The following is a 24,507-nucleotide window of genomic DNA, read 5'->3' on the forward strand; positions in this document are numbered from 1 at the left end:
AATAATTAGGGATAAATCTAAAACTATGTATGCAAGATTTGTATCCTGAAAACTACAAAAGATTAAAGTGAGGAATTCTATACGACCTAAATGAATGGTAGGGCATACAGTGTTCATGGAATAGAAGACCGTTTATGGCCAAGATTTCAATTCTCCCCAAATTGATCTATATATACAATATAATGCCAACCAAACTCCCAGCATGATCTTACTTTTTTAAGAAATTGATAAGCTGAATATAAAATTTTTTACTGAAATGAAAATGTATACAGTGGCCAAATCTTTGAAAAAGAAAAGGAATATTGGAAGACTTATACTACTTTTAAAACTTACTATATATCTATAATATCAAGATAGTATAGCTTTTGTTTTAATTTTTTTTTTATGTTTATTTGAGAAAAATAGACAGACCATGAGCAGGGGAGGGGCAGAGAGACAGGGAGACACAGAATCTGAAGCAGGCTCCAGGCTCTGAGCTGTCAGCACAGAGCCTGACATGGGGATCAAACTCACCAGCCATGAGATCATGACCTGAACTGAATTCAGACACTCACCCAACTGAGCCTCCCAGGTGCCCCGCGATAGTATAGTTTGATGTCAGGATAGACATATAGGTAATAGGACAGAACAGAGTACAGACATAGATCCACAAAAATACAGTCAATTGAAATTTGACAGTGATACTGCTATAGTCTGACGTTTGTATTCCCCCCCAATTCGTATGTTGAAATCCTAACGATGCTAAGTGATAATGATGTGGGAAACAAAGGCAAACAAAAAACAATTACATTTCCTTACTGCTTACAGCCTATTGATAAGTCATGAAATAGGCTTCCTCTGGGAGCTCAGTTGCCTTGATGTTGACACTAAGGGCAAAAGGCAGTCTTAGCTTAACATTATCCTTAACACACACCTGGGGGTCCACTTTAAACATAGAGAAATTCCTTTGGAAACTTCCTTTATCTCTACTTCCTGAAGATATATGTTACAAAACATCCTCCAGAGCATATGGACCACTGATAGACATCTGAAGGGTCTCATGACTGAGGGTTTACTAACCAGTAATAAATGACCTTTTCCTAGCCATAGCTACCCCCCAAAGGGTCCTGGATACCTTATTTCCCAAATTCCTTAGAGGCTTGTGCTGTCCCTAACTCCCTCCCAACTTGAAAGTATACAATCTGTCACCCTTCACAACCCCAGTGCGGCTCTTTCTGCCCATGGGTCCCATTGTTACAGAACCTGGTCTGGATCACCTGGCGGAAGAACCAAGTGGCACTCGGAGATCGTGGAAGGCAGGAAGTTTATTTCACCCCAGCGAGCTCAGAGGCAATTGCTCTCCAGAGGTCTGAGTCCTGAGTTTAAACAGAGGGGACAATTTGTAGTCTGTTATCTCCTCATTAGTAATTTGGTGCATGTGGCAAGCAGGGCAGGAAGAAGAACCCAGAACGAGGTGGGGGGGGGGGGGACTGGTCTTCGGGTGGGGACTGGAATTCCCCTATCAGTCCTGTTGGCCATCTCATAACAATTTTTCCTTATCATCGTCACCATACTTCTTAAAGAAAACCACCTTTTTTCACTGAAGACATCTCAATTCTTTCTTGGCTTTTGGCTCCGGACCCCAACATTTCCGCATCAATGATATTTAGGAGGTGGGACCTTTGGAGGGTGGTTAGGTCACAAGGCAGGGGCTCGTAGGGGATGAGTGCCATCTCAAGAATCCCCAGAGAGCCTGCTTCCCCCTTCCGTGTGTCAGGATACAGCCAGACGTCAGTCTGGAGAGGGGAATCACACCAGACCTTGACCATGCTGGCAAATCCATCTTGCATTTCTAGTCTCCTGAACTGTGAGAAATAAACCCCTGTCATTTGTAAGCCAGAATGGCTGTGGTATTTTGTTGCAGCAGCCCAAGCAGATTAGGACAGCAAACGGATACCAAGAAATGGAGATGCTGCCGTGACACACGCCTGAACGCGTGGAATGGGCTTCGGAACTGGTAACGGGCTGCAGGAGTTTTGAAAACATCCACACTGCCAGGAACAGGGCCTTTAAAGGTGATGCAGATGGAAGGTCAGAAAACAAAGTGGAAGCGCGAGCCTCAGCCTTCTTAGAGGTTACCAAGGAGCCCTGCACCGAAGGGTAGCAGAGACCCACCGCCAAGGCCATCTTTGAGGTCTCCACCGGAAATGAGAAGCGTGTCATCAGACAGTGAAGGAAAGGCCATCCGTGGCAAAGGATGTGGCAGAGTCGTGTTCATGTTCCAGGGTTTTGCAGAGGGCAGTGATGAGGTTTTTGGGTGATAGTGGGGTTTGTGGGGTGCAGAGTCAATGGCCAAGAAAGAATTCTCAAAGACATCTTTGGTGCAAAAAAGGTGATTTTATGAAAGCACAGGGACAGGACTCGTGGACAGAAAGAGCTGCCCGGGACCATGAGGAGAGACTAGTTATATACTATGGAGTCTGGGAGGTAAAGCCCAGGGGAAGTTTCCAGTGAGATTTTCATATGCTAAAGAAGACTCCCAGAATACTGGCGGCCTAGCTATTGTCAAACTAGGGTTGTTTGCCCTCTAGCAAATCATTAGCATTAAGACACAGGGAGTTCCTGGAGAAGCGTTTTTCTCTGTTTTTTCTCTGCCTGCCTCAAGTATTTGTCAGTGGGCTGCAAGGTGTACGAAATTTAGTTCTATCTGCCATATCCTTCTGCCTTTGTTCCCACATTGAAACAGGGCGCTGTCGAAAAAACAAACAAACAAAAAAACCACGAGACACCGAATAGAAGCGAGACAAGGCCGTGCCAAACCTGATCTCCTGATCTTAAGGAGAAGAGTGCAGAGAATGGCCCCGAACAAAGGTAGCAGTGAGCTTATATGGATTTTAGCAAGTGAGAATACGTCATTATTTAGTTAACCAATTACAATTTACAACATTTCATGGTAGCCAATTATATTGTGACATAGAGATGTTAGTTTTGGCGGGAACCTATCAATTTAAAGTTCTTTGTCCTAAGAGGGTTTAAAATGACCAATCAGACACCTAAGATACCGTGAGGCAGTGAGTTCGTGACTTTTTACAAGTTGGTCTTGCCTAGGCTAGATCTTGGCAGACGGGGTGGGGGAGCATTTGCCACCTAAGTTATCTATTTAGCAAACAGGCGAAGTTACAGAAGCGAGATTGGGCAGTTAGTAATTTCTGATAACCCTAAAAGGGAACTACATAAGCTTTTATCTCAATTATGCATGAAAGGTGAGTTTAAACCGAACTCATATACAATAAACTTTCTGATATCTTATAAGTTGACCTATTACAACATCACTATGGTGGGGTGATGTTGGGGCTCCAAGAATCGGAGTCGGTAGGTTTCTGGAGATGAGGCTGTTGATAAGATTGCCTTTTCCTTGTGGTTTACCAAGATATTTGTAAATACGCGGAGACCCAGGTCCTGCAGGACTCTGATCTCCGCGAGTTAACCATTTGTTTTTCCCCTTTCCTTTGTTCTTGGGCAGCCAGGAGAGCCTGAGGAGTATCACACACTTCCCACCTGGTGGGGAGAGGGGTGTGTCTGTGGCCGGTCAGCTTGCTTTACGCTCCCTTGTCAGGCAACACTTAAGAGTCATGAAATTGGATATCTGGCTGAGGAAATACCTAAGCAAAGTGTTGAAGGGGTGGCCTGGTTTCTCGTCACTGCTGCTACTAAATGCAAAAAGAGAAATGACTCAAAGACAGAGTTGGTAATCAGAGAGGAAGCACAATCTAAACATTTAGAAACTCTCAGCCTACCCCGTTGAAAGGAGTGAGCAAAAGCCGGTTCGGGAGTGGACACATGGGTGTGGCCAGACCAGAGAAGATTAGGAAGGATGGGTCACCTCAGCAAAAGCTACCAGCTCTTCCTCAAGACGGGTGATTAGTCAGCATCTCCGCAGAAGGCAGGACACCGTCCTATTGAAAATTCACTCCTGGAGGCGTTTCGGAGATCACAGCACTGAGCTCCCATCTCTGGCCCAGAGTGCACAGGCCTGGGGGGTGGCATGATTTCTAAGGAGCCATCTGGTGCCTGCTGCCACCTCACATTGGAGGCTCTGCTCCCTGTCCCCAAGCTCCTGGCTCCTCCACAGCCCCGGGTGCCCCACAGGCCTCAGTGTGGCGGGCACTGTGCATCGCCAAGCTGTGGGAGCATGGCTGCCTCCACCTAGATTTCAGAGGTGCCCCGGAGAGCTGCGGGCAGAAAACGACTGCGAATGTGGGGCCACCACAGGGATCCCTCAATAGGGTGATGCTTAGTGGAGCCATGGGGGGCATGGCTGTCCCCAAGACTCCAGACTGGTAGAGCAAGCAGTGTGCATTATAGCCCACGGGGCCGGTAGGCGTGTGACACCAATGCATGAGAGCCCTTGCACGGGCTGTGCCTGGAGGAGGCATGAAAGTGGGGACACCCAGAGACGTGGGGGCAGGGATGCTTGGAGCCCTAGAGGCCCAAACCCTACCCTAGTGTGTCTGGAAGGTGGGACCTCCTGTGCCCCAGTGGGACTGAAGGGTAGAGTGTGGAGCCAAGATTTTTCTCAGCTTAACCCCACTGTGTTGTGCCAGGTGCTGAGAATCCCCACCCCTTTCCCTAGGGCAGTGTGCTGACATGTCAGGAGCTGGGCACAGCTCCAGTACTTTCCCTCCCTCCCTGAAGGAGAGGTGTCAGAGTTAATTCACCTTTTACTAATGCCACATTGTCCAACCAGCTGGTGAGCTCCATGTGCCGGGGGGTGGGGGGAGGCCCTGGAGGGGGCACCCAGGGGATCATCAGTGTGAGCACTCAGGCTGGTTGCTGGGGCTCATGAATGGGCTGGAGAGTGGGATCTGCAGGCTAGTTATTGAGATCCAAGTGTTGGTGGCTGTGAGTCCTGCAACTTCTCTTTGTCCTCATGTGCCCCTGGATGATGTGCAGATCCCCTCAGCATGCTGGGTGGGTCGAGACATAAATGGACCTGTCAGGCAGTGCCCCAAAGCACTGGGAAGCTGTTGCTCACTGAACTACCTCCCCTATGAAAGAAATCAGAGGCTGAGGGCATCTCTCTGCATGCTGAGCTCTGCCACCTTGGAGCAGGGGTGACAGGTGACAGGTAAAGCAGAACTCTCCTTACCCTTTTCCATATGGCTGTTGTCACATTTTGTACAACAGTGGCATGCTACAATGTCTCATTGGGGCTCCAGAGCTCTCAGAAAGGTATTTTCATCCATGGCTGATGTTTCAATCAGTGTTTCTGTGGAAAGACAAGATCTGGGACCTCTTGCTCTGCTGTCGTACTTCCTGAACTATTTATAATGATCCCTTATAGTTCAATATTCCTAGTCCAGTATTTAGAGCATGAACGTAGTTGGAAACATGCAACATACACACACCCTCTGTCTCATGGAAGTTAGTCAACATATTGACTTGCTAAGCCAGGTGGGGCATGTTCAACAATCAGGTTTAGACAGGATGTGGAGGCCTGGTGTAAGTTTAATATCAAAAGAGTGTTTTAATTAAAATGATTTAGGGGGCGCCTGGGTGGCGCAGTCAGTTAAGCGTCCGACTTCAGCCAGGTCACGATCTCGTGGTCCGGGAGTTCGAGCCCCGCGTCAGGCTCTGGGCTGATGGCTCGGAGCCTGGAGCCTGTTTCCGATTCTGTGTCTCCCTCTCTCTCTGCCCCTCCCCCGTTCATGCTCTGTCTCTCTCTGTCCCAAAAATAAATAAAAGTTGAAAAAAAAAATTTAAAATGATTTAAAACATACCAAGAGACAGAAGATGTTATTACTGTACACGACTAATTAAAAGATACTTATAGGGAGATACTCATGACTTAGGAGATTATTCTTTCATCAGCAAGAGAGAACTAGGTGAAAGGTGGGCCGAATATATCAGTCTGTCCAGCAGCTTTCTGGAACCGGCCTCCAGGTTTCTTTCCTCAGGACTACAGAGTCTGATCATCTCGCATTGATGGCAGTTGTGATGCGGCCAAAGCCTATTGTTCTTACAAGGTTGTGAACTCTTTCCCGTGTATCTGTAAGGGTTTTATCTTTCTCTTGTAATCCTCCTCCCCCCAAAACTATGATTCCATCTCATTAAGATTCCATCTCATTAAGTCTCTCGGGTTTTTTCCTTAGTTATATGAGATGTAATGGTTCTAGGATAAATCGGGATAACAGGTAGTTTGGGTCGTCTCTAGAATGCCACTTCCGAAGTGTAAATAATGGGTGCCATACTGTTTTAAGTGAATTAAGTCAGATTAAGGGTGTCTTCTAAACTCTTAGGCTGTGGAACACTCACAGGAAATTAGTCTAGTTGAGGAACAAATATCGTGCACCCTATTTTGTGGAGTCTAGGTATGGATAAGTAACATAGGATTATATTGACTTGGCTGAGAGGCTGTTTATCATATCACCCCCCAAAAAGGCCTAGTCTTTGTAAAATAAATGTAACTCAGGTGTGGTGCCTATCCAGTTCATCCATGAATGGTGGAGAGGAGGGAAGGAGGAAGAGAGAAAGAGAATCAGGGTCTGTCCCTGTTTACACAGTGAACAGATAACCTGTGTTATGTCTCCAATGTTTTAAGGTCAAGTTGGCCATAACGTGAGTCAAGACTATACCAAATGATTGTGGAAAACGTCCACACTCCACCAATGAAAAAACAAAACCAAAGAAGACTTCATAAATACTGCATTAAAGAAGAAAGAAGGGGGGGTCCTACTACCAAACCATATCTATTTAGTTATCAAAATTTTCTACATGAGTGAAAAGGAAAACTCCTCCTGAGAATCTGCTTTGAGTTATGAAATTGGGTTGACGTCTTCCGACACTTGGGACAGGAAGGTGAGACCTCATGACACTTGAGATGAAGACAAATTTATAGTCAGAAGTTATGCAGCATCAGGGGGTGCCTGGGTGGCTGAGTCAGTTCAGCGTCCGACTTCGGCTCAGGTGATGCTCTCACAGCTCTTGAGTTCGAGCCCCTCATTGGGCTATGTGCTGACAGCTCAGAGCCTGGAGTCTGCTTCAGATTCTGTGTCTCCCTCTCTCTTTACTCCTCCCCCACTCATGCCCTGTCTTTCTCTCAAAAAATAAACATTTAAAAAAAATTTTTTTTAAAGTTATGCAGTATTAGAATGTCTATTTAGAAAGGGATACTGACAGCACACTCTCAAAAGAGGTCACTATATTTTTACAATAAAATGTTTAGGTCCTATGAAAAGGAGTTATTTATCTTAAGGAGTAATAGCTGGAGACTCTAAATGACCATGATGTTTCTTGACAGGAGGGAAGCATAAACGTCTCTTTGTTGGTTGAGGTTTTACCTTTTAGTGTACATAATACACATTTTTGTTGATCTTCAAGCTCTCATTCTCTCTCCTTTCTTGTTTTCATATCCTTCCAATTATCTGCCATATAGTGAAAATCCTTGTGTATTATCCCAAAATGATTTTCTCCTGCCCCATTCCAATTTTCCACCTTTGCCCAAGCCACAGCTCTTCCCACCCCTGTTATTTGCTGTATTTCCTCTGTATTTTGCCTGTGCATTTTCTTTGTAGTCTCTGTGTGTCTAATTACATTTTGTATAACTGTATCTTCAGGTTTTGTTAACCTTTTGGTCCTTTGTGACAAATTCAAAAAACATTTTTGTTACATAAATGGGCTTTCTCACTAATCTTAAAAAAAATTTTATGTTTATTTTTGAGAGAGAGAGAGAGCATGAGCAGGGGAGGGGCAGAGAGAGAGAGCAGAGAATCTGAAGCAGGCTCCAGGTTCTGAGCTGTCAACACAGAGTCCGATGTGGGGCTTGAACCCACGAACCATGAGATCATGACCTGAGCAGAAGTTGGGCGTTCAACCAACTGAGCCACCCAGGCACCCTGGCTTCCTTGCTTTTAAAGAGATTGTGTGAATCTGAAGATGAGTCACAAAGAAGTAGTATCTGGAGATTTGAAACCCATATTTATTTGTTTTTATTGACAAGGGATAATAGGAATTGGTAATAAAGCTGGAAGCGTTTATGTATATTCCAATGTTTTAGATGCAGAAACTTTCCTTCTGATGCTTTCCCTAGTTTCATTTCAACTTATGCTTAAGGGGTGCTTGATAATCTGAATAGATAAGTGGGGTTGGAATTGGAACCAGAATCCACCAAGATCTACAGCACTTCCATCTTCTTTTACAGGCTCCAATCTGATCCTCTGTGATTTTGCAGATGTCTCTTCTGCAAATGCCAGACAGATTTAGACAATGGTTTTCAGCAGAAGCCATACCACTTCTTACTGCAGAAGAAGAGAGGCAGTGCAATAATTAGTTCACGAGTGGAGCGTAAGACCCTGAGCCCTGTCACGTGTGAGGGTGGACGTATTCTGGCGGGACCAGTTCTGTGTGCAGAAAAGAAGCTGGACAGAGGACTTATTCAATTGTCCCATCACCTTCACTGTCCTTTTCTACCCAACAGCCCAAATGTTAACAACCCCCTCCCTCCTTCTCTCATAAATTCCTGGCATTGCTAATTTTTGCTTCAGTAAGAACTTTGGTAAATGTCAAACTGGAACAAGGGGGTGGACAAAAATACATATCAACATAAAATTGTGAGGAGGCAAAAATTAAGCAAGAGAGTTTATATGGGATCAGAGAATTGCAATTTGGGGTACACAGATTTGAGTGGCAACTCAGAGAGTGTCCTACTAGGAAGCAAAAGTTCTTAAAGCAAAAAGGTTTTTTTTTTGTTTTAATTTTTTTAATGTTTATTTATTTTGAGAGAGCATAAGAGAGTGCACAAGTGGGGTAGGGGCAGAGAGAAAGGGAGACAGAGAATCTGAAGCAGGCTCTGTACTGTCAGCACAGAGTTCGATGTGGGGCTCAAACCCACACACTGTGAGATCATGACCTGAGCCAAAATCAAGAGTCAGACGCCCCACTGACTGAGCCACCCGGGTGCGCCTAGAGCAAAAAGGTTCTCAGAGCAAAAAGGGAATGCATTATATACGTCGTTCACGAAGAATTTTTGATTGGTGTTGGCGGCAGCAAAGCTGATCTTGACTGAATATGGCTGGTTGCTAAGGCCGTCACTACGCAAAATCGCGTTCTGTAGCCAGGTGTTCGGGCTGAGTCCGTGGAATATTTGCGATTGGCCCAGATCAAAAGTTTATGGCTCCGCAGGTGAGGGCGTGCATACAGCCCACCCCCTAAAGGGCCTCCCGGCTCCATTTTAAAACCCCTTAACATAAGTGACCCCATTGCATTTCCCTTTCACATATATGTTCTCAACACACCGATTCCTTCGTTGTTGCTCCTTTATATGGATCTTCGACAAATATTTGCTGAGCATCTTCCAGTCACCAGATATTTTTCTTTGCTAGCAACAGAACAGTGACAATGGAAGAAATGTTTCTTATTCTTACAGGACTTAACTTCAGTGAATAAAATCTGACCATGCAAAATTAGGTTGCTAAGCTAATTTAGGAAAGCAGTGTTTAGAACAAAATAATACAGTAACTGACCAGATATCGTCTGGAGGATGCAGTTAATGGAACAGACAGAGAGAGGCTTTCTGAGGATGTTGCATTTGAACTGAGGTCTGAATGACGGGTGTGAAGAAGCCAAGCACGTATTCGTGTGAGGGCATGTTAAGCATACAGAATAGCTAGGTCCCTTCCTTAGTGTATTGGAAAAACAGAAAGACCTGTGTAGGTGGAGCACTATGGAAAAAAAAACGGTTTGGTAAGAAATGAGATGAGATAAGACAGAATGAAGATCATGTGTGGTTCACAGGCCAGAGTAAGCTTGCAGGTTCCTGGACCTGATGCAACAGCTGCCTTAAGAATCTGTATGCCCATTCTCCTTTTAAAATGTTGTTTTTTACTTGGGGCGCCTGGGTGGCTCAGTTGGTTAAGTGTCCGACTTCAGCTCAGATTATGATCTCACAGTGTGTGAGTTCGAGCCCCACGTCGGTCTCAGTGCTGATAGCTCAGAGCCTGGAGCCTCCTCTGGATTCTGTCTCCCTTTGTCTCTGCTCCTCCCCCACTAACACTCTGTCCCTGTCTCTCTCAAAAATAAATAAACGTTAAAAAGAATTTTAAATGTTGTTTTTTTACCGTTCCCATCTCCTTCTTTCTCCTATCTGTTTAGCTCGGGGGTAAGGTGAAGTTTCAGGAAAACAGATCGTGTGGATCTGTGGTGGTACTCATCTATTCTACACACACCAGTTGACTCTAAAAAGCTGAAAATTTGTCATCATGTCCAGGCCATTCTTTCTCCAGATGACTCACATTAGAGCCAAGTTAATTTAATAGGAAACTCTCTAATGGTAGAGCTGATGACCTGGCAGTACAATCCTCAAAATCACTGTCCAGTAGAAAAGCCACCTAAGGAAGAGGTAGGAGAAGACAGTTAATAGCTCCAATTGGTTTCACCTCTGTATTGAGAATTTGCATAGTGTCAAGGCTTTCCCACCCATGATGTAACTGAAGGTCCACTCAATAATGAATAGATCCCATCAAATAAAAATTTTTCAGTTGTCACATTACTTTTATTTATATTTGCCTATTGAGGCCTTTCCTAGCTAAGAATGGTAAGACAGTATTTTTAGATTAAAATTTGGTGATAATGTCCCTGTTTACTGTAGCAGAATGACATAGACAATATACCCAGTGGATCGAGTAATTTAAATATGTATTTGGGAGGAGAGACTTGAAAAGAAAATCAACATTGATTTCTGATAAACATTATTTTAAAAATAGGAAGAGAAGAATATTACCTTAACCAAATTTCAATTCATCTGAACATAAAAAATATCCATATAGCACTTCATAGTAAAATACTAGCCTTAGTCCCATGAAAATCAGAAGGGAAAGAAGAATGTCCACTGTTGATAGTGTATTAATATGTGGTAGGGGAACAGCCCCTTCCTCAGGAATGTGGTGGAGGCCTTCTCAAAACAAAGGAAGGCAACGTAGCCCAATCAACTCCTATACACGTATCCATAGCTCTGACACAACTCAGTAACTTTGCCTGTGTCCATCCAGACTGTATGTCTGTATGTGACATTCCTCACGACCCTGTGACGTAGACCACCCAATCAGATAGCATGTCTGTATGTTACCATGTGCGGGAGACAAAGAAGTAGAAATTGTATAAAAGGCTACACCCCGCTGCATTCGGGGCTCAGCCTTTTGATTCTTAGCCCACTGAGCCTGTGCTAGCACGAATAAAGCTGCTTCCTGGAAGGAAAGGCCTTGGTGTCCCATGAGAATCCTGCTACAAATAGAGTTCTGAAATTTGTGGACAACACCATCAGTGATAAGAGGTCAGTGGTGACTTGAGCATACTGGTTTTGCTCTCCTTCTATTCCTCCCCAGATGCTATTGGAATTTTGTGGGTAGCATTTTGAAAGAATCTGTAGGAGTGCCCCAAGGCACAGAGTACCATCAGTACATCAGAAACAGAAGTTCCTGGAAGATGCAGAACAAATATGATGAGATTGAGAGAACGATTTAGGCTTTTGGCCACAATTGCAAATTAGATACTCTCAAGTGACTGCCATCATGAAACAAATGGATCGTAGTATCTCTGAAACACCGCTATTCTTGAAAGTGGTAGGCCAGTGTCCTAGACTACTCGCTCCTTCAGGAAAAACAAGTCTTCGAACTGAAGCTTGAGCAGTGGGGCTCTGCACTGGTCGGCTGGCTGGGGTGGGGTTTCTAGAAGGTCGGCACTACTATCAGCAGTGCTGACGGCGGTCCTTACTCCTGGAATAGCAGCAGTGGCAGTTTGTTAAACCTGCAGCTCCTGCACTGAGAAGATCATGGAGGAGGTTTCATGGTGGTAGCTTTGGATGGTAACAGAGACACATTCTCAACTTAGATCCATAGGATACTGGTGGACTAAGGACAACCAATGACTTCACCATGACGTGATCAGCAAGGTAAGGCACCATGAGCAAAAGTGAATGAAATAAACAACATATTTGGGCCCTCAAGGACTAAAAGTATTGGCATGACCAATGTGACAAATAATTAAACATCTATGTATCACATTGTTTAGAGAAATAAAACCTACTATCACAAAGCTGTACGAGCAACAAGGAGGTAATATAGATGATAGAATAAGTGGGCAGTTTTGAAAAATAGAAACTTCTAGAAGTGAAAAAAAACTTTTTTGAAAAAATAAATGAAGGTATTAATGACCAATTATTAGACACAAGGTGACAAGAGAATTAATGAATGAAAGATACATCCAATTTATTTACCCAGAACTTAGTACTGATACACAAGGTCTCACATTTATTAAATTAAAAGCCGAGACAAGAGAGGAATAAGAGGAGGAAGTCTAAACAGATTCCCTGGAAATGATGGAAAAAATACAAATCCACAGATTCAAGATAAAAAAGCACTCCTAACTGATAATATAAAAGAGATTCACATTAAGTTATAAAACAAAACAAATGGTAGATCATAAAAACGTTGGGAAAAAAAGGACAAAACACTTAAAATGAAATTAAGCCTCTGACTCTTAATTTTGGCACAGGTCATGATCTCACGGTTTGTGGTTGGAATCCCACATCAGGCTCTGTACTGACACAGCTGAGCCTGCTTGGGATTCTTTCTCTCTCTGCTCCTCCCAGGCTCACGCTCACTCTGTTTCTTTCAAAGTAAATAAATAAAAACTTAAAATTAAAAATTAAAATAAAAAAAATAAATGATAAGCTATGGCAGTAAAGTGAAAGTCAAAGAAGATGGACTGTGAGAAAATACCTGCTGGGATGGAATTGTGTTCTCAGACATGCTTTCTTTCCAGAATAAGGATAACATTTACAGATTCACACATAAAGACTGAAATGACTCACCACCAATATACCTACCTCTAAGGAAGTTCTAGAGGACATACACTATGAAGAAAGAGTTTAACACAGACAGAAGGTGGTCTCAGAGCCAAGGTAGAATTCTAGTAAATACCATGAAATTGATGACAGTAATAATAATACTCTCCAACATATGAGGTTTGAAAAAGGACAGGAGTGAACTTCTACTTCTGTTTAGGATGTAAAACGTTACAAAAGGAATTGCTCTTTTCCTGAAAAAGAGAGCAAGCTGGATAATTCATAGATCATAGTTTGTTAAAAGCTCAGCCCAGAGCTGAGTGCTCAGAGAAAGCTAATTAACTAAAATCCAAAGTGATAAGGCCGTACTGAAAGGGGAGGGAGTGACATCACCACGGTGGGGGTGTGGGAGAGCCCAGCCTCCGTCCCCCCCACCACGAAGATGAACAGTTAGCTATCTGTGAGCAAAAACCACCCTGGAAGAGCTCTGCTGTGCACTCAAGAAGCCACAGAGCAAGAAGCAAAACAAAACCCTGAGAATAACGTACACGAAGGGAAAGAATGGCATCAGATTACCTGTGCCATCCCATCCCCAAGGTCAGCATGCTCAGCCCCAAGGGGGATGTCCCCATCTAGAAAGAGCCCCCCTATCAGGGAAGGGAAGAGGCAGGTGAGCCACAACTTCCCTGGCCTTTGGGGGGCCTCCTGAAGGAGCTGTTTCAGTTTTACCCCACCCAGACTGGCAAAGCCGTGATGTGTGGAGGTGGCTAGGAACAGAGGAGAAAAGCAGGGGCTACCATAACCACCACATGCAGCTGGTGACTGCTGTCCCCAGTGACTTGCTCTGCCAGGACCCCAGCAACTTTTGCTGTAGAAGAAACCAGTGGCCAGAAGAAACAGAGCCCTGAAGGTTTCACCGGGTTTTCACCCCACAGAGGTCCTTGGTCACTGATGCCAGCCACTGAGTCCCTTCCTACTCCTTCCCCTGCCCTGCCCTGCCCTGCCCTCACCAGAGCTGGGAACCTACACCAGCATCCAGCCTAGGCCTCTGTGGCTTCTCTCGTGCAAGACATTAGCGTAGACCCCCACAACTGACCCCCATGCCACGTGTGCACTTTGAGGCTGTGCACCTGCACACCTCTGGTCCGATGCCTGTTTTTGGCCTCCGTTGCTGTGTCCGCTGATGGTGAGATCCTGCAGTCATGAAAATGCACGCCAGGGGCGCCTGGGTGGCGCAGTCGGTTAAGCGTCCGACTTCAGCCAGGTCACGATCTCGCGGTCCGTGAGTTCGAGCCCCGCGTCGGGCTCTGGGCTGATGGCTCAGAGCCTGGAGCCTGTTTCCGATTCTGTGTCTCCCTCTCTCTCTGCCCCTCCCCTGCTCATGCTCTGTCTCTCTCTGTCCCAAAAATAAATAAACGTTGAAAAAAAAATATTAAAAAAAAAAAAAAAAAGAAAATGCACGCCAACAGCCAAGGGCCCCACAGCAGCTTACGGACCTGGATTTGAAAAATTGAAGAGGAGGGGACACTCCCAAACTCAATTGACAAGGCCAGCATTATTCTGACAACAAAGCCAGATAAGGACACTTCAAGAAAACTACAGACCAAGGGCGCCTGGGTGGCTCAGTTGGTTGGGTGTCCAACTTTGGCTCAGGTCATGATCTAACAGTTTGTGAGCTCAAGCCCTGCATCGGGCTCTGTGCTGACAGCTCAGAGCCTGGAGCCTACTTCAGATTCTGTGTCTCCCTTTCTCTCTGCCCCTTCCCTGCTCATGCTCTGTCTCTCTGTCTCTCTCTCAAAAATAAATAAACATTAAAAATTAAAAAAAAAAACAAACTGCAGACCAATATTCTGGATGAAGATAGATACAAACATTCTTAACAAAATACAGACACACTGAATTTAACAGCACATTAATAGGATCATATACCATGATCAAGAATGACTTCTCCCATGGGGCGCCTGGGTGGCGCAGTCGGTTAAGCGTCCGACTTCAGCCAGGTCACGATCTCGCGGTCCGTGAGTTCGAGCCCCGCGTCAGGCTCTGGGCTGATGGCTCGGAGCCTGGAGCCTGTTTCCGATTCTGTGTCTCCCTCTCTCTCTGCCCCTCCCCTGTTCATGCTCTGTCTCTCTCTGTCCCAAAAATAATAAATAAACGTTGAAAAAAAATTAAAAAAAAAAAAAGAATGACTTTTCCTTGGGATGCAAGGATGGCTTAATTGATGCAAATCAATCAATGTGCTATTCCCCATTAATAGAATGAAAGGTAAAAATCATCTGATTATTTCAATAAGTGAAGAAAAAGCATTTGACAAAATTCAATATCTTTTCATGTAAAAACACTCAATAAATTGGGTGTAAAAGTAACATACCTAAACATAATAAAGGTCAAATATGACAAACCCACAGCTAACATCATACTCAGTGGTAGAAGTCTGAAGTCTTTCCCTCTAGATCAGAAAACAAGCAAGGGTTTCCACTGTCAATACTCCTATTCAACATAAGTACTGGAAATCCTCGCTAGAGCAATCAGGCAAGAAAAAGAAAAAAAATGGGTCCAAATTGGAAATGAAGAAGTAAAATTGTCTCTGTTTGCAGATGACATGATATATATATGATCTATATAATTAACTCAAAATGGATTAAAGACTTCAGTGTAAGACCCAAAGTTGTAAAAGTCCTAGAAGAAAACAGGAAAAAATTTGCCTTGACTTTGGTCGTGGCAGTGGTTATTTGGATGACACCAAAAGCACAAGCCACAAAAGCAAACATAAACAAGTGGGACATTAGCAAACAGAAAAGTTCCTGCACTGCTAAAGAAATATTCAACAAAATGAAAAGACAGACTACAGAATGTGAGAAAATTTTTGCGAATCATGTATTTCATAAGGGATTAATATCCAAAATATATAAGGAAGGCACATAACAACTCAAAAGCAAAAAAAGAAACCCCTCAAGTAATCCAATTAAAATATGGCAGAGGACCTGAATAGACATCTTCCCAGAGTAGACTACCAAATAGCCAGCAAGAACATGAAAATGTGCTCAACATCACTCATCATCAGAGATATGCCAATCAAAACCACAATGAGATGTCACCTCATACCTGTTTGAATAGCTATCATCAAAAAGACAAGAGATAGTAAGCACTGGTGAGGAAGTGGAGAAGACATGGCACACTGGTACATGTTGGTGGGAATGTAAATTGGTGTAACCACTCTTCAAACAATTAAAAAGAGAACTACCACACGATCCAGCAGTCTCACTTTTGAGTGAAGGAGATGAAATTACTGTCTTGAAGAGATATCTGCATTCTTATGTGGATCAAAGCATTATTCAATTCACAATAGCCAAGACATGGAAACAATCTAAGAGCCCATCAATGGATGATGGATGAGAAATCTGTTGTGTATATAAATATGGAATATAATTCAGCCAGACAAAAAAGAAATCCTGCCATTCATGACAACGTGGATGGACCTTGATGGCATTATGCTGTGTAAAATTAGAGAAGGACAAATACTGTATGATCTAACTTATATATGAAATCTAATATCAATCTCATAGAAACAGACTGTGGAATTGTGGCTGAGAGGTGGAGAAACGGGAAGATCTTGGTCAAAGTGTACAAACTCTAAATTATAAGATGAATTAAGTTCTGGGGATGTAATATACAGCATGGTGACTATAGTTAACAATTCTATATTGTATACTTGAAAGTTGTTAGGAGAGTAGAGATTTAATGTTCTCATGGGAACGACAACAAAATGGTAATTATATGAGGTAAAGGACATTACCCTACCGTGTGTGGTAAACGTTTCACAATATTAACGTGTATCAAATCAAATTGTTCATCTTAAACTCACACAATGTTATATGTCATTGACATCTCAGTAAATCTGGAAAAATTAAAAATTAAGAGAAGTAAAAGGGAGGGGGCCCACATGTGTTTTTATGTGTGGATGCACGGAAAGAGGAATCAGCCCCTTCAGGAGATAAAAAGGAAACAGCTGAACTTCAAACAAATGTTTAAGGTCTGAGTGTGGGCTTTTGTAGCATTATCGTATCACTGGGTCCCAGATACATCAGACTCACTCTTTTGTCATGCCCTTCCATTGAGTGTTTTTTAGAAAATTGGGTGGAGAGCAACAGGTCTGTGACCTGTTGGAGGGACAGGCACGTAGGGGCTACTGAAATTTGAACCCGAGCAGAATTGTGAAGTCTCACCCTAAGGCAGAGACTTTGTCCCTGAGACAAAGTCTTGCCCTGCCTTGTACAAGGCAGCAGCTGTGTGAAACTGTAGAGGATGTGGAGAAGGTAAGAGAATTCCCTCACAGGTACACAAGTAGAGAGTCTAATGCAGTCTGATGCATGGCAGGGCAGGGATGCCAAGGGAGATTCTGGAGACACTCTGACCTTTCACTGAGTATGGAGCAGCTTCTGTCCAAGGCTGGACATAGACAGGAGCCCTGAGGGGGACCTCCTAAGGTGCCCATGTGGAGGCCTACTGAGGGTGGAGGGGATGCATCAGAGCCAAGAGTAGGTCCATGGAGTGCCAGCTACGGCACCCTGTAATGGGGGAAAACTGTATGGAGGGAAATCAGGAATTCAGATTTGGGTATGTTACCTTTGAAATTAAACCAGAGATAGAAATTATGCCATTGGATATTTGTTACAAGTCTGGAGTTGAGAAGAGAAGTCCAAGAGGAGAATTTAAAAGGATGGGACTAGCCCCAAGGAGTAGATGGGGAGAGGGAAGAGAAGAGGCCCAGGAACTGAGAGCTGGGTCTCCCCAATATGGCGGACACTGGGACAAGAGGTGGGAGTAGCTAAGGAAATGGAGGAGGCAGGTCCAGGGAGGCAGGCTGTGAATCAGGTGAATGCACTACCCTGGAAGCCAACTGAAGAAAGTATATGATGAAGGAGTGAGCGACCATCTGTTTTAAATGCTGATGATTGGCCAAGTAAGGTCACAACAGTTGGTGACCGTTAGATCCAGCAATGTGGGGACCCTTGGTGACCAGCAAGCCCAGCTCAAGTAGCAGGGAGAGGGTCGGAAGAATGTCTGCTCAGAATATACTTAGGGATTCGAGAAGAAGGACTGGAGGTGGAAAATGTGGATGACTATCTTGAGGTGCTTTACTACCAAATGGAGCAAAGAAAGAGGGTGCTAGCTGGCATTGGAAGAAGAGGAAAAAAAAGTTTGTTTGTTTTTTTTTTAATAGGAGAAAGAACAGCATGCTTGTATGCTAACGGTAACAATCCAGCAGAAATAAAATTGATGATATGAACATGAGGGAAGAATGGCCACTAGGGATTGGTTTCTAAATGCACAAGAGGGAATGGGACCCAGTGTGCAAATTCATCCTACCCTTTCCTTTTCTCTGGCTGTCTGGGGCATCTGCTGTGATTCCAGCCTGTTCAATCCTGAGGTGGTCATTTTAAGTATGTCTCATTTTTTCTTGATCAGTGTCCCCAGATTATTAGTCTTTAAAACACCAACTTTTTGTTTTGGTGATTCTTTTACCTATTTGTGTCTCTTTCATGTGTTTCTCTAAATTCTAACTTACCTTCATGTAGCTTATTTCAGTGTAATTTACTTGCTAATTTTCATATTGATGTTTCCTTTGATGCGTGCTTTTTGTAGAAGTATATTTCTGCATTTCCAAATATTTATATTTTTGTTAATGATTTCTGGCTTAAACAAATTAGGTTCAAAGAAGTTGTTCCCCAATTTTGCAAAATTTTACTATTTTATTTTTTTCCAGCTTTCCTGAGATAGAACTGACATATAACATCGTGTAAGTTAGAAATGTATAATGGTGATTTAATATGCTAATAATTTAGATTTTTTTAAATTTTGATGCTTGCTTTATGTTTGAGTGTATGGTCATTTTTATAAATTCTTTGGCTGAACTGAAAAATGTGTGTTCTGTAGTCGGATGTAGTGCTTTCAGATTCTTTCTGAGAAACCCGAGGGAAGGATCGGTTCCATCTCATTGTTTGTAGATGGCCATCTTCTCATTCTGTCTTCATACTGTGTTCCTTCTGTATGTGCCTGTGTCCAAATTTCCTCCTCTTTTAAGGACACCGGTCATATTGGCTTAGGTCCCACCGTAATGACTTTGTTTTAACTTAGTCACTACTGTAAAACCCCCGTTCCCAAATATGCTCACATTCTGAGGTACCAAGACTTAGGATTTAACATACGCATTTTTAGGGGTGCCTGGGTGGCTCAGTTGGTTAAGTGTCCAACTCTTGCTTTCGGCTCAGGTCATGATCTCATGGTTCATGGGATCATTCCCTGCGTCGGGCTCTGCACTGACAGCGTGGAGCCTGCTTGGGATTCTCTGTCTCCCTCTCTCTCTGCCCCTTCCCCACTCACATGTTCTCTCTCTCTCTTTCTCTCTCTCAAAACAAACAAACAAACAAACAAACAAACAAACACACACCAGGGGCTCCTGGGTGGCTCAATCAGTTAAGCATACGACTTTGGCTCAGGACATGATCTCACAGTTTGTGAGTTCAAGCCTCATCTGGAGCTCTGTGCAGACAGTCTGTGGAGGCTGGAGTCTGCTTCCAGTTCTGTGTCTCCCTCTCTCTGCCCCTCCCCCACTTGCTTGCATGTGGGGGCTCTCTCTCATAAATAAACATTAAAAAAAAAACTTAAAAGATGCATTTTTGGAGGGACGCAATTTAGCTCATAACACTCTCCTTTTCTTTCTAACCTTTATGAATGCTTACATTGTAGGTGTTTTTGTTTGTTTTTTCTTTTAGTTTAGTACCATGTAGTTGAGTTTATTTTTAAAATAAGCACTGACCATCTTCGATTTGAAATAGAAAAGTAACCTGTTTGCATTTTAGTGTCATCACTGATATATTTGAGTTTATTTCTACCATCTTTCTTTTCTGTTTGCCTAGTCTCTGTTCCTTTTCTCTCACTCAATTTCTCTTTTCTACTGGATTGTTTTTAAGCATCACATTTTTTTTATTAGTTGGGAAATTCAGCCTTTGTCCCCATTCTTAGAGTAGTTCTCATAGAATTAAAACTTATATTCTTGGAGTGCCTGGGTGGCTCAGTTAGTTAAGCAACTGACTCATCATTTCAGCTCAGGTCATGATCTCATTGTTTGTGAGGTGAGCATGGAGCCTGGGCATGGAGCCTGCTTAAGATTCTCTCTCTCTCCCTCTCTCTCTGCCCCTCTCCCCTGCTTGCTCACTCTGTCCCTCTCAATAATTAAAAAAAAAATATATATATATATATATATATATGGTCTTAATATAGCAAAGTCTAAATTTAATCAAAATATTTACCCTTAAACAATACAATGACTTTACAGCTTTGTCATCATCATTGAACTCCTCCCGATTATTTACTTTTGTTGTCAACTATTTCAATTCTACTACTGTTTTTAATTCCTACCACTTTCAAACACTTAATGGGTTTCTAAATTTGTTCACCCCAGTTTGAGAAGAGTATATTTTCACCTAGTAAAGCTGAGGATTCATATCATAAGATTCCATTCTATCCCTAAGATGGTGCTCCAGGGAAACCAAGACATATGTGAGAGAATTTTTAGAGTAAGATTATTTATAATAGCCAGCAACTAGAAAAAAAAAAAAAGAAGAAATTTCCATCAAGATTGCAATAGTTAAGTGTGTCATTACTGTTGTGTCAACTGCAAATAAGAATAGTCAAGTGTTTTTCATTTCTAGTTCTTCTACTTCATTCATTTTCTTGTCTTATTGATTTGTCATTGTACTTTATAATAATTATGAGCATCTGTATATAGACAGGCCATTACCTATTTAGCTGTGTTTTGATTGATGGGAATCAGGTATGGGATCTCCAATCTTTTGTTTTTATAGATAAAGTCATGATGATTAACATTATACACATGCTGCTTTCATATAGATTATATATATATATATATATATATATATATATATATATATAGGATATATTCCCATGGGAATGGATTGCTGGGTCTAAAGCATTTAAAAATTTTGTTGCCTGTTCATCTTTCATAATGTAAAAAAATGTTTAGATTCCAGTACTGTTCACCTTTCATTACTTCTGTTTTTGAATGAGATGAGTTTTTCCCAGACCTAAAGCTTTGTGTGGCATTATGTGCCAGGAATTAATTTGTGTTAACTCTTACTTTTATTCAGACCAATAGAGATAAGCAAGTATAACGTTATTCACAATACAATGTCTCTCTTACCCTTCCAGATTCACCTATAGATTATGTATTTCATATATATAGCTTTTTTACACCATTCTTGGTTTAATCTGAATTATCTGTTTGTCAAGTCCACTATTGGCCCCTGGGATGCTCCCACTAATAGCCCGTGAATTCTGTTTTTGTTTTGCTAAGGAATGTTTTTGAGTTTGTTCTTAGGGTGTGCCCTTACCTTCTAGAAGTGTTCTTTGCTGGAACCTCATAAGAAATGGAGACATATGCCTCTTTTTCTCACATTCCATCTATATCCTAGTTTACTTGAAGATGCTATTTTCAATTCTTTTTCTCACTCATGTTGTTTTTTGGTGATTTCTAAACAAAAATGGTGGGAATGCTGAAAGTCCTTTTATAGGCTCCATTTATTAGAATGTTTGTCTTACACTCTCTCAGGAACCTCCAGAAGGTCTTATATTTATTCTTAGAAGAATAAGCTATCCTCAGTTTCCAGGTTATCTTCAATTTCTTCATTAGTTTTATAGATACTTCTCTTTAAAGGACTGGAAAATGACAAGATGGATCACAACTCTTGTTAGCCTTATGTGAAATAAGAAAAAAAAAACTATCCACACTCTTTTTCCTTGCTTATTCAGTATTTACTTATTATTATTTATTGAGCATGTACGTTTGACCAGACACTATATAGTTCATTCCTGATTGAACTGCTAGCATGAACCACATTTTCTTCTAGATAAGAGTTCATTTTCTTACCAATCAATTTGACACTCAAAATACTAGTTTTTGGGTTACTCTGAAGGACTCCAGAGCTGTAGGCAAAGGGAAGAAAGAGCCTGGCACACTGTCACAAATAGGGGACTGATGTTTGTGGGCAACGAAAATGGTGGAAGCATCCCAGCTTCCACATATGTATATTTCCATGAAAACTTACGACCTCCCATTTCCTTCACCCCCAGCTCTTGGGAACCACCAGTCTACTCCGTGCTTCCATGAGTTTAACTTTTTAGATTCCACATATAAGTGAGATCGGGCAGCATTTGTCTTTCTGTGTCTCACTTCTGTCATTTGGCATCACGTCCTCAGGTTCCTCCATGGTATTGAAAATATATGGATAAATCTTCATGCTGTACACCTTAAATATATAAATCTACACTTGTCAATCATACCTCAAGAAAGCTGGGAAAAACTTGTAAAAATAGCCTTGATGACCTTATTTTAGTTCCAGCTTTACCAAATCTTCGGGTGGCATGTGATTTCTTGAAAGTCTTGTTGCTGTTAGTTGACGTGGTTTGATGTTCACCAGCTCAACATTTTAAATTCACTGACAGGCTCCTAGCAACTTTTCTCCATTTGCTCAGTCTGTGTGGTGTTTTTTCTGGTTGTTTCAATGGTATTCTCTTCCTTTCTCTTCTCTGATTCTGTCTTATTCTCTCATGTCCTTACTTCCATTTTCTTATCTTCTCTATTTTGTCTTCTCTTTTCATGCTACTGGCTTCCCCTAAGCATTACCACATACTTCTGAAGATTTAGACACATATTACAGAACAGTGACATGACTCATGCAGGGATTTCACATCTGAATATCAGGCCCATGTCTTCAAGGTTATATGCTTCTACCTGGAAGATGCCTAGGCTCCTAAAACTCAAGATGTTGAATCTGGTCCTCATTCTGTCCTTGTCTGAGCCTCAAAAATGAAGACACATGAAAACATCCTCCTCACTGTATTTTCTTTCTGGATTAACACCCTTTGACTTTATCCAGGAACCCAAGAATTATCATTCCAGAGCATTCATTTATTCATTAACTATAATCAATGATAGCTCTTTCACGTTCCCTTCACGTGTCCCGTCTCTTCATCCAGAGTTATTGCTCATTTGTATTCTCTTACAGGTAAAGTCCCATGATCATTCCTTTTTAGGCTGCCCCTTCCTGTTCATCTTCTTCATTTCTTAAAGAGATGTTTCTAAGGGTAAATGAGTCTGTCCATTCCATTATCAGAGCCACACAGTACATGGCAAGCCCCTCCTGCCCCAGCACGTGGCGCTCTGTAGGCTGCCTCTGATTCTCTTTGCCAGCCTTCAGGCACAGTCATTTTGCCTCAACATCCCTGCATGCTGAACCTGTAAAACACTGTGACCATCACATCTTGGTGTCTTTACTCATATCCATTCATGTGTCTGAAGCCCCCTGCAGTCCTCAAATTCACTTTGCAAATCATCTTTCATTTGCAAGCATATACAATCGTGATTTCTTGTTAAATCAATGTGGGCTTTTTTTGTACTTTGACTAATCTCACAAAAATAATTCATTCACTTACTGTCTAACCTCAGGTTCCGAAACATCTATGCTTTAACTTTTCACTTATTTTGTAATAATTTTTTTTACATTTTTATTTATTTTTGAGAGACAGAGCACAAGTGGGGGAGGAGCAGAGGGAGAATGAGACACAGAATCAGAAGCAGGTTCCAGGCTCTGAGCTGTAAGCACAGACCCTGATGCAGAGCTCAAACTCACAAACTGTGAGATCATGACCTGAGACAAAGTCGGGTGCTTAACCGACTGAGCCACCCAGGTGCCCCATGGATGCACTCTTCTTGATTCAGCCTATCCTTAGAGTTGTCAACAAATTTAGCAAAGGATAAAAAGAGCAGCGTGTAGACAACATGGGAGATTAACATTGGAAACTCCATCAAAGCAGGAAATATGTCCCTATTTTTGTCACAGTATAGTTCCTCAGTGGACACGATAGTCCACTTGATATATTACTACCTAATATGAAATTTAGAACAGTGCCTGGCAGTTAGTATATCCTCAACAAATCCTCCTTTAATGTCAGAAGAAAGTATTTCCAAGTGCAAACATACTGATTATTTTGTCTGATATGTGTTTCCTTTCTTTTTAACATTTATTTATTTATTTATTTATTTTTTCAAATCTTTTTCAACGTTTTTTTATTTATTTTTGGGACAGAGAGAGACAGAGCACGAACGGGGGAGGGGCAGAGAGAGAGGGAGACACAGAATCGGAAACAGGCTCCAGGCTCTGAGCCATCAGCCCAGAGCCCGACGCGGGGCTCGAACTCACGGACCGCGAGATCGTGACCCGGCTGAAGTCGGACGCGTAACCGACTGCGCCACCCAGGCGCCCCTTATTTATTTATTTTTGAGACAGAGAGAGACAGAGCATGAACGGGGGAGGGGCAGAGAGAGAGGGAGACACAGAATCGGAAACAGGCTCCAGGCTCTGAGCTGTCAGCACAGAGCCTGACGCGGGGCTCGAACTCACAGACCGTGAGATCATGACCTGAGCTGAAGTCGTCCGTTAAACCGACTGAGCCACCCAGGTGCCCCTGATATGTGTTTTCTTAACATGCTTGGTCCAATTGATAGCAGCTCATCTTGTATGACATACAAATTATTTAAACTCTTTCCACATAGTTGATTATCAGCCTCTGCAACTCTGACATATTCTTTTCAGATGCATGTATGAATA

At 42.5% G+C, this 24,507-nt stretch overlaps 1 protein-coding gene across 1 annotated transcript; it reads right to left on the bottom strand.

The window, feature by feature from the left end:
* Positions 1–8,070: 8,070 nt before the first annotated feature.
* On the bottom strand, positions 8,071–22,107 carry LOC124521252 (beta-defensin 109-like). The gene is made up of 2 exons (XM_047092343.1): positions 22,071–22,107; positions 8,071–8,276 (listed from the first exon to the last, which is right to left on the bottom strand). The coding sequence occupies exons 1-2, from the start codon at positions 22,105–22,107 to the stop codon at positions 8,071–8,073; spliced, it is 243 nt and encodes an 80-aa protein (XP_046948299.1).
* Between the last annotated feature and the right edge of the window lie 2,400 nt (positions 22,108–24,507).

The sequence above is a fragment of the Lynx rufus genome, unplaced genomic scaffold, assembly GCF_022079265.1.
Source record: "Lynx rufus isolate CCGP_SWC_20201006 ecotype Redwood Valley unplaced genomic scaffold, mLynRuf1.p SCAF_3, whole genome shotgun sequence".
Lineage (NCBI taxonomy): Eukaryota > Metazoa > Chordata > Mammalia > Carnivora > Felidae > Lynx > Lynx rufus.

Excerpts from the sequence above, each read along its gene's own strand:
- LOC124521252 (XM_047092343.1), bottom strand. The coding sequence starts at position 22,107 with ATGGAGGAACCTGAGGACGTGATGCCAAATGACAGAA. Across the intron at positions 8,277-22,070 it reads CGTGATGCCAAATGACAGAA|TAAGAAGTGGTATGGCTTCT; the intron begins GTGAGACACAGA and ends CTTCTTCTGCAG.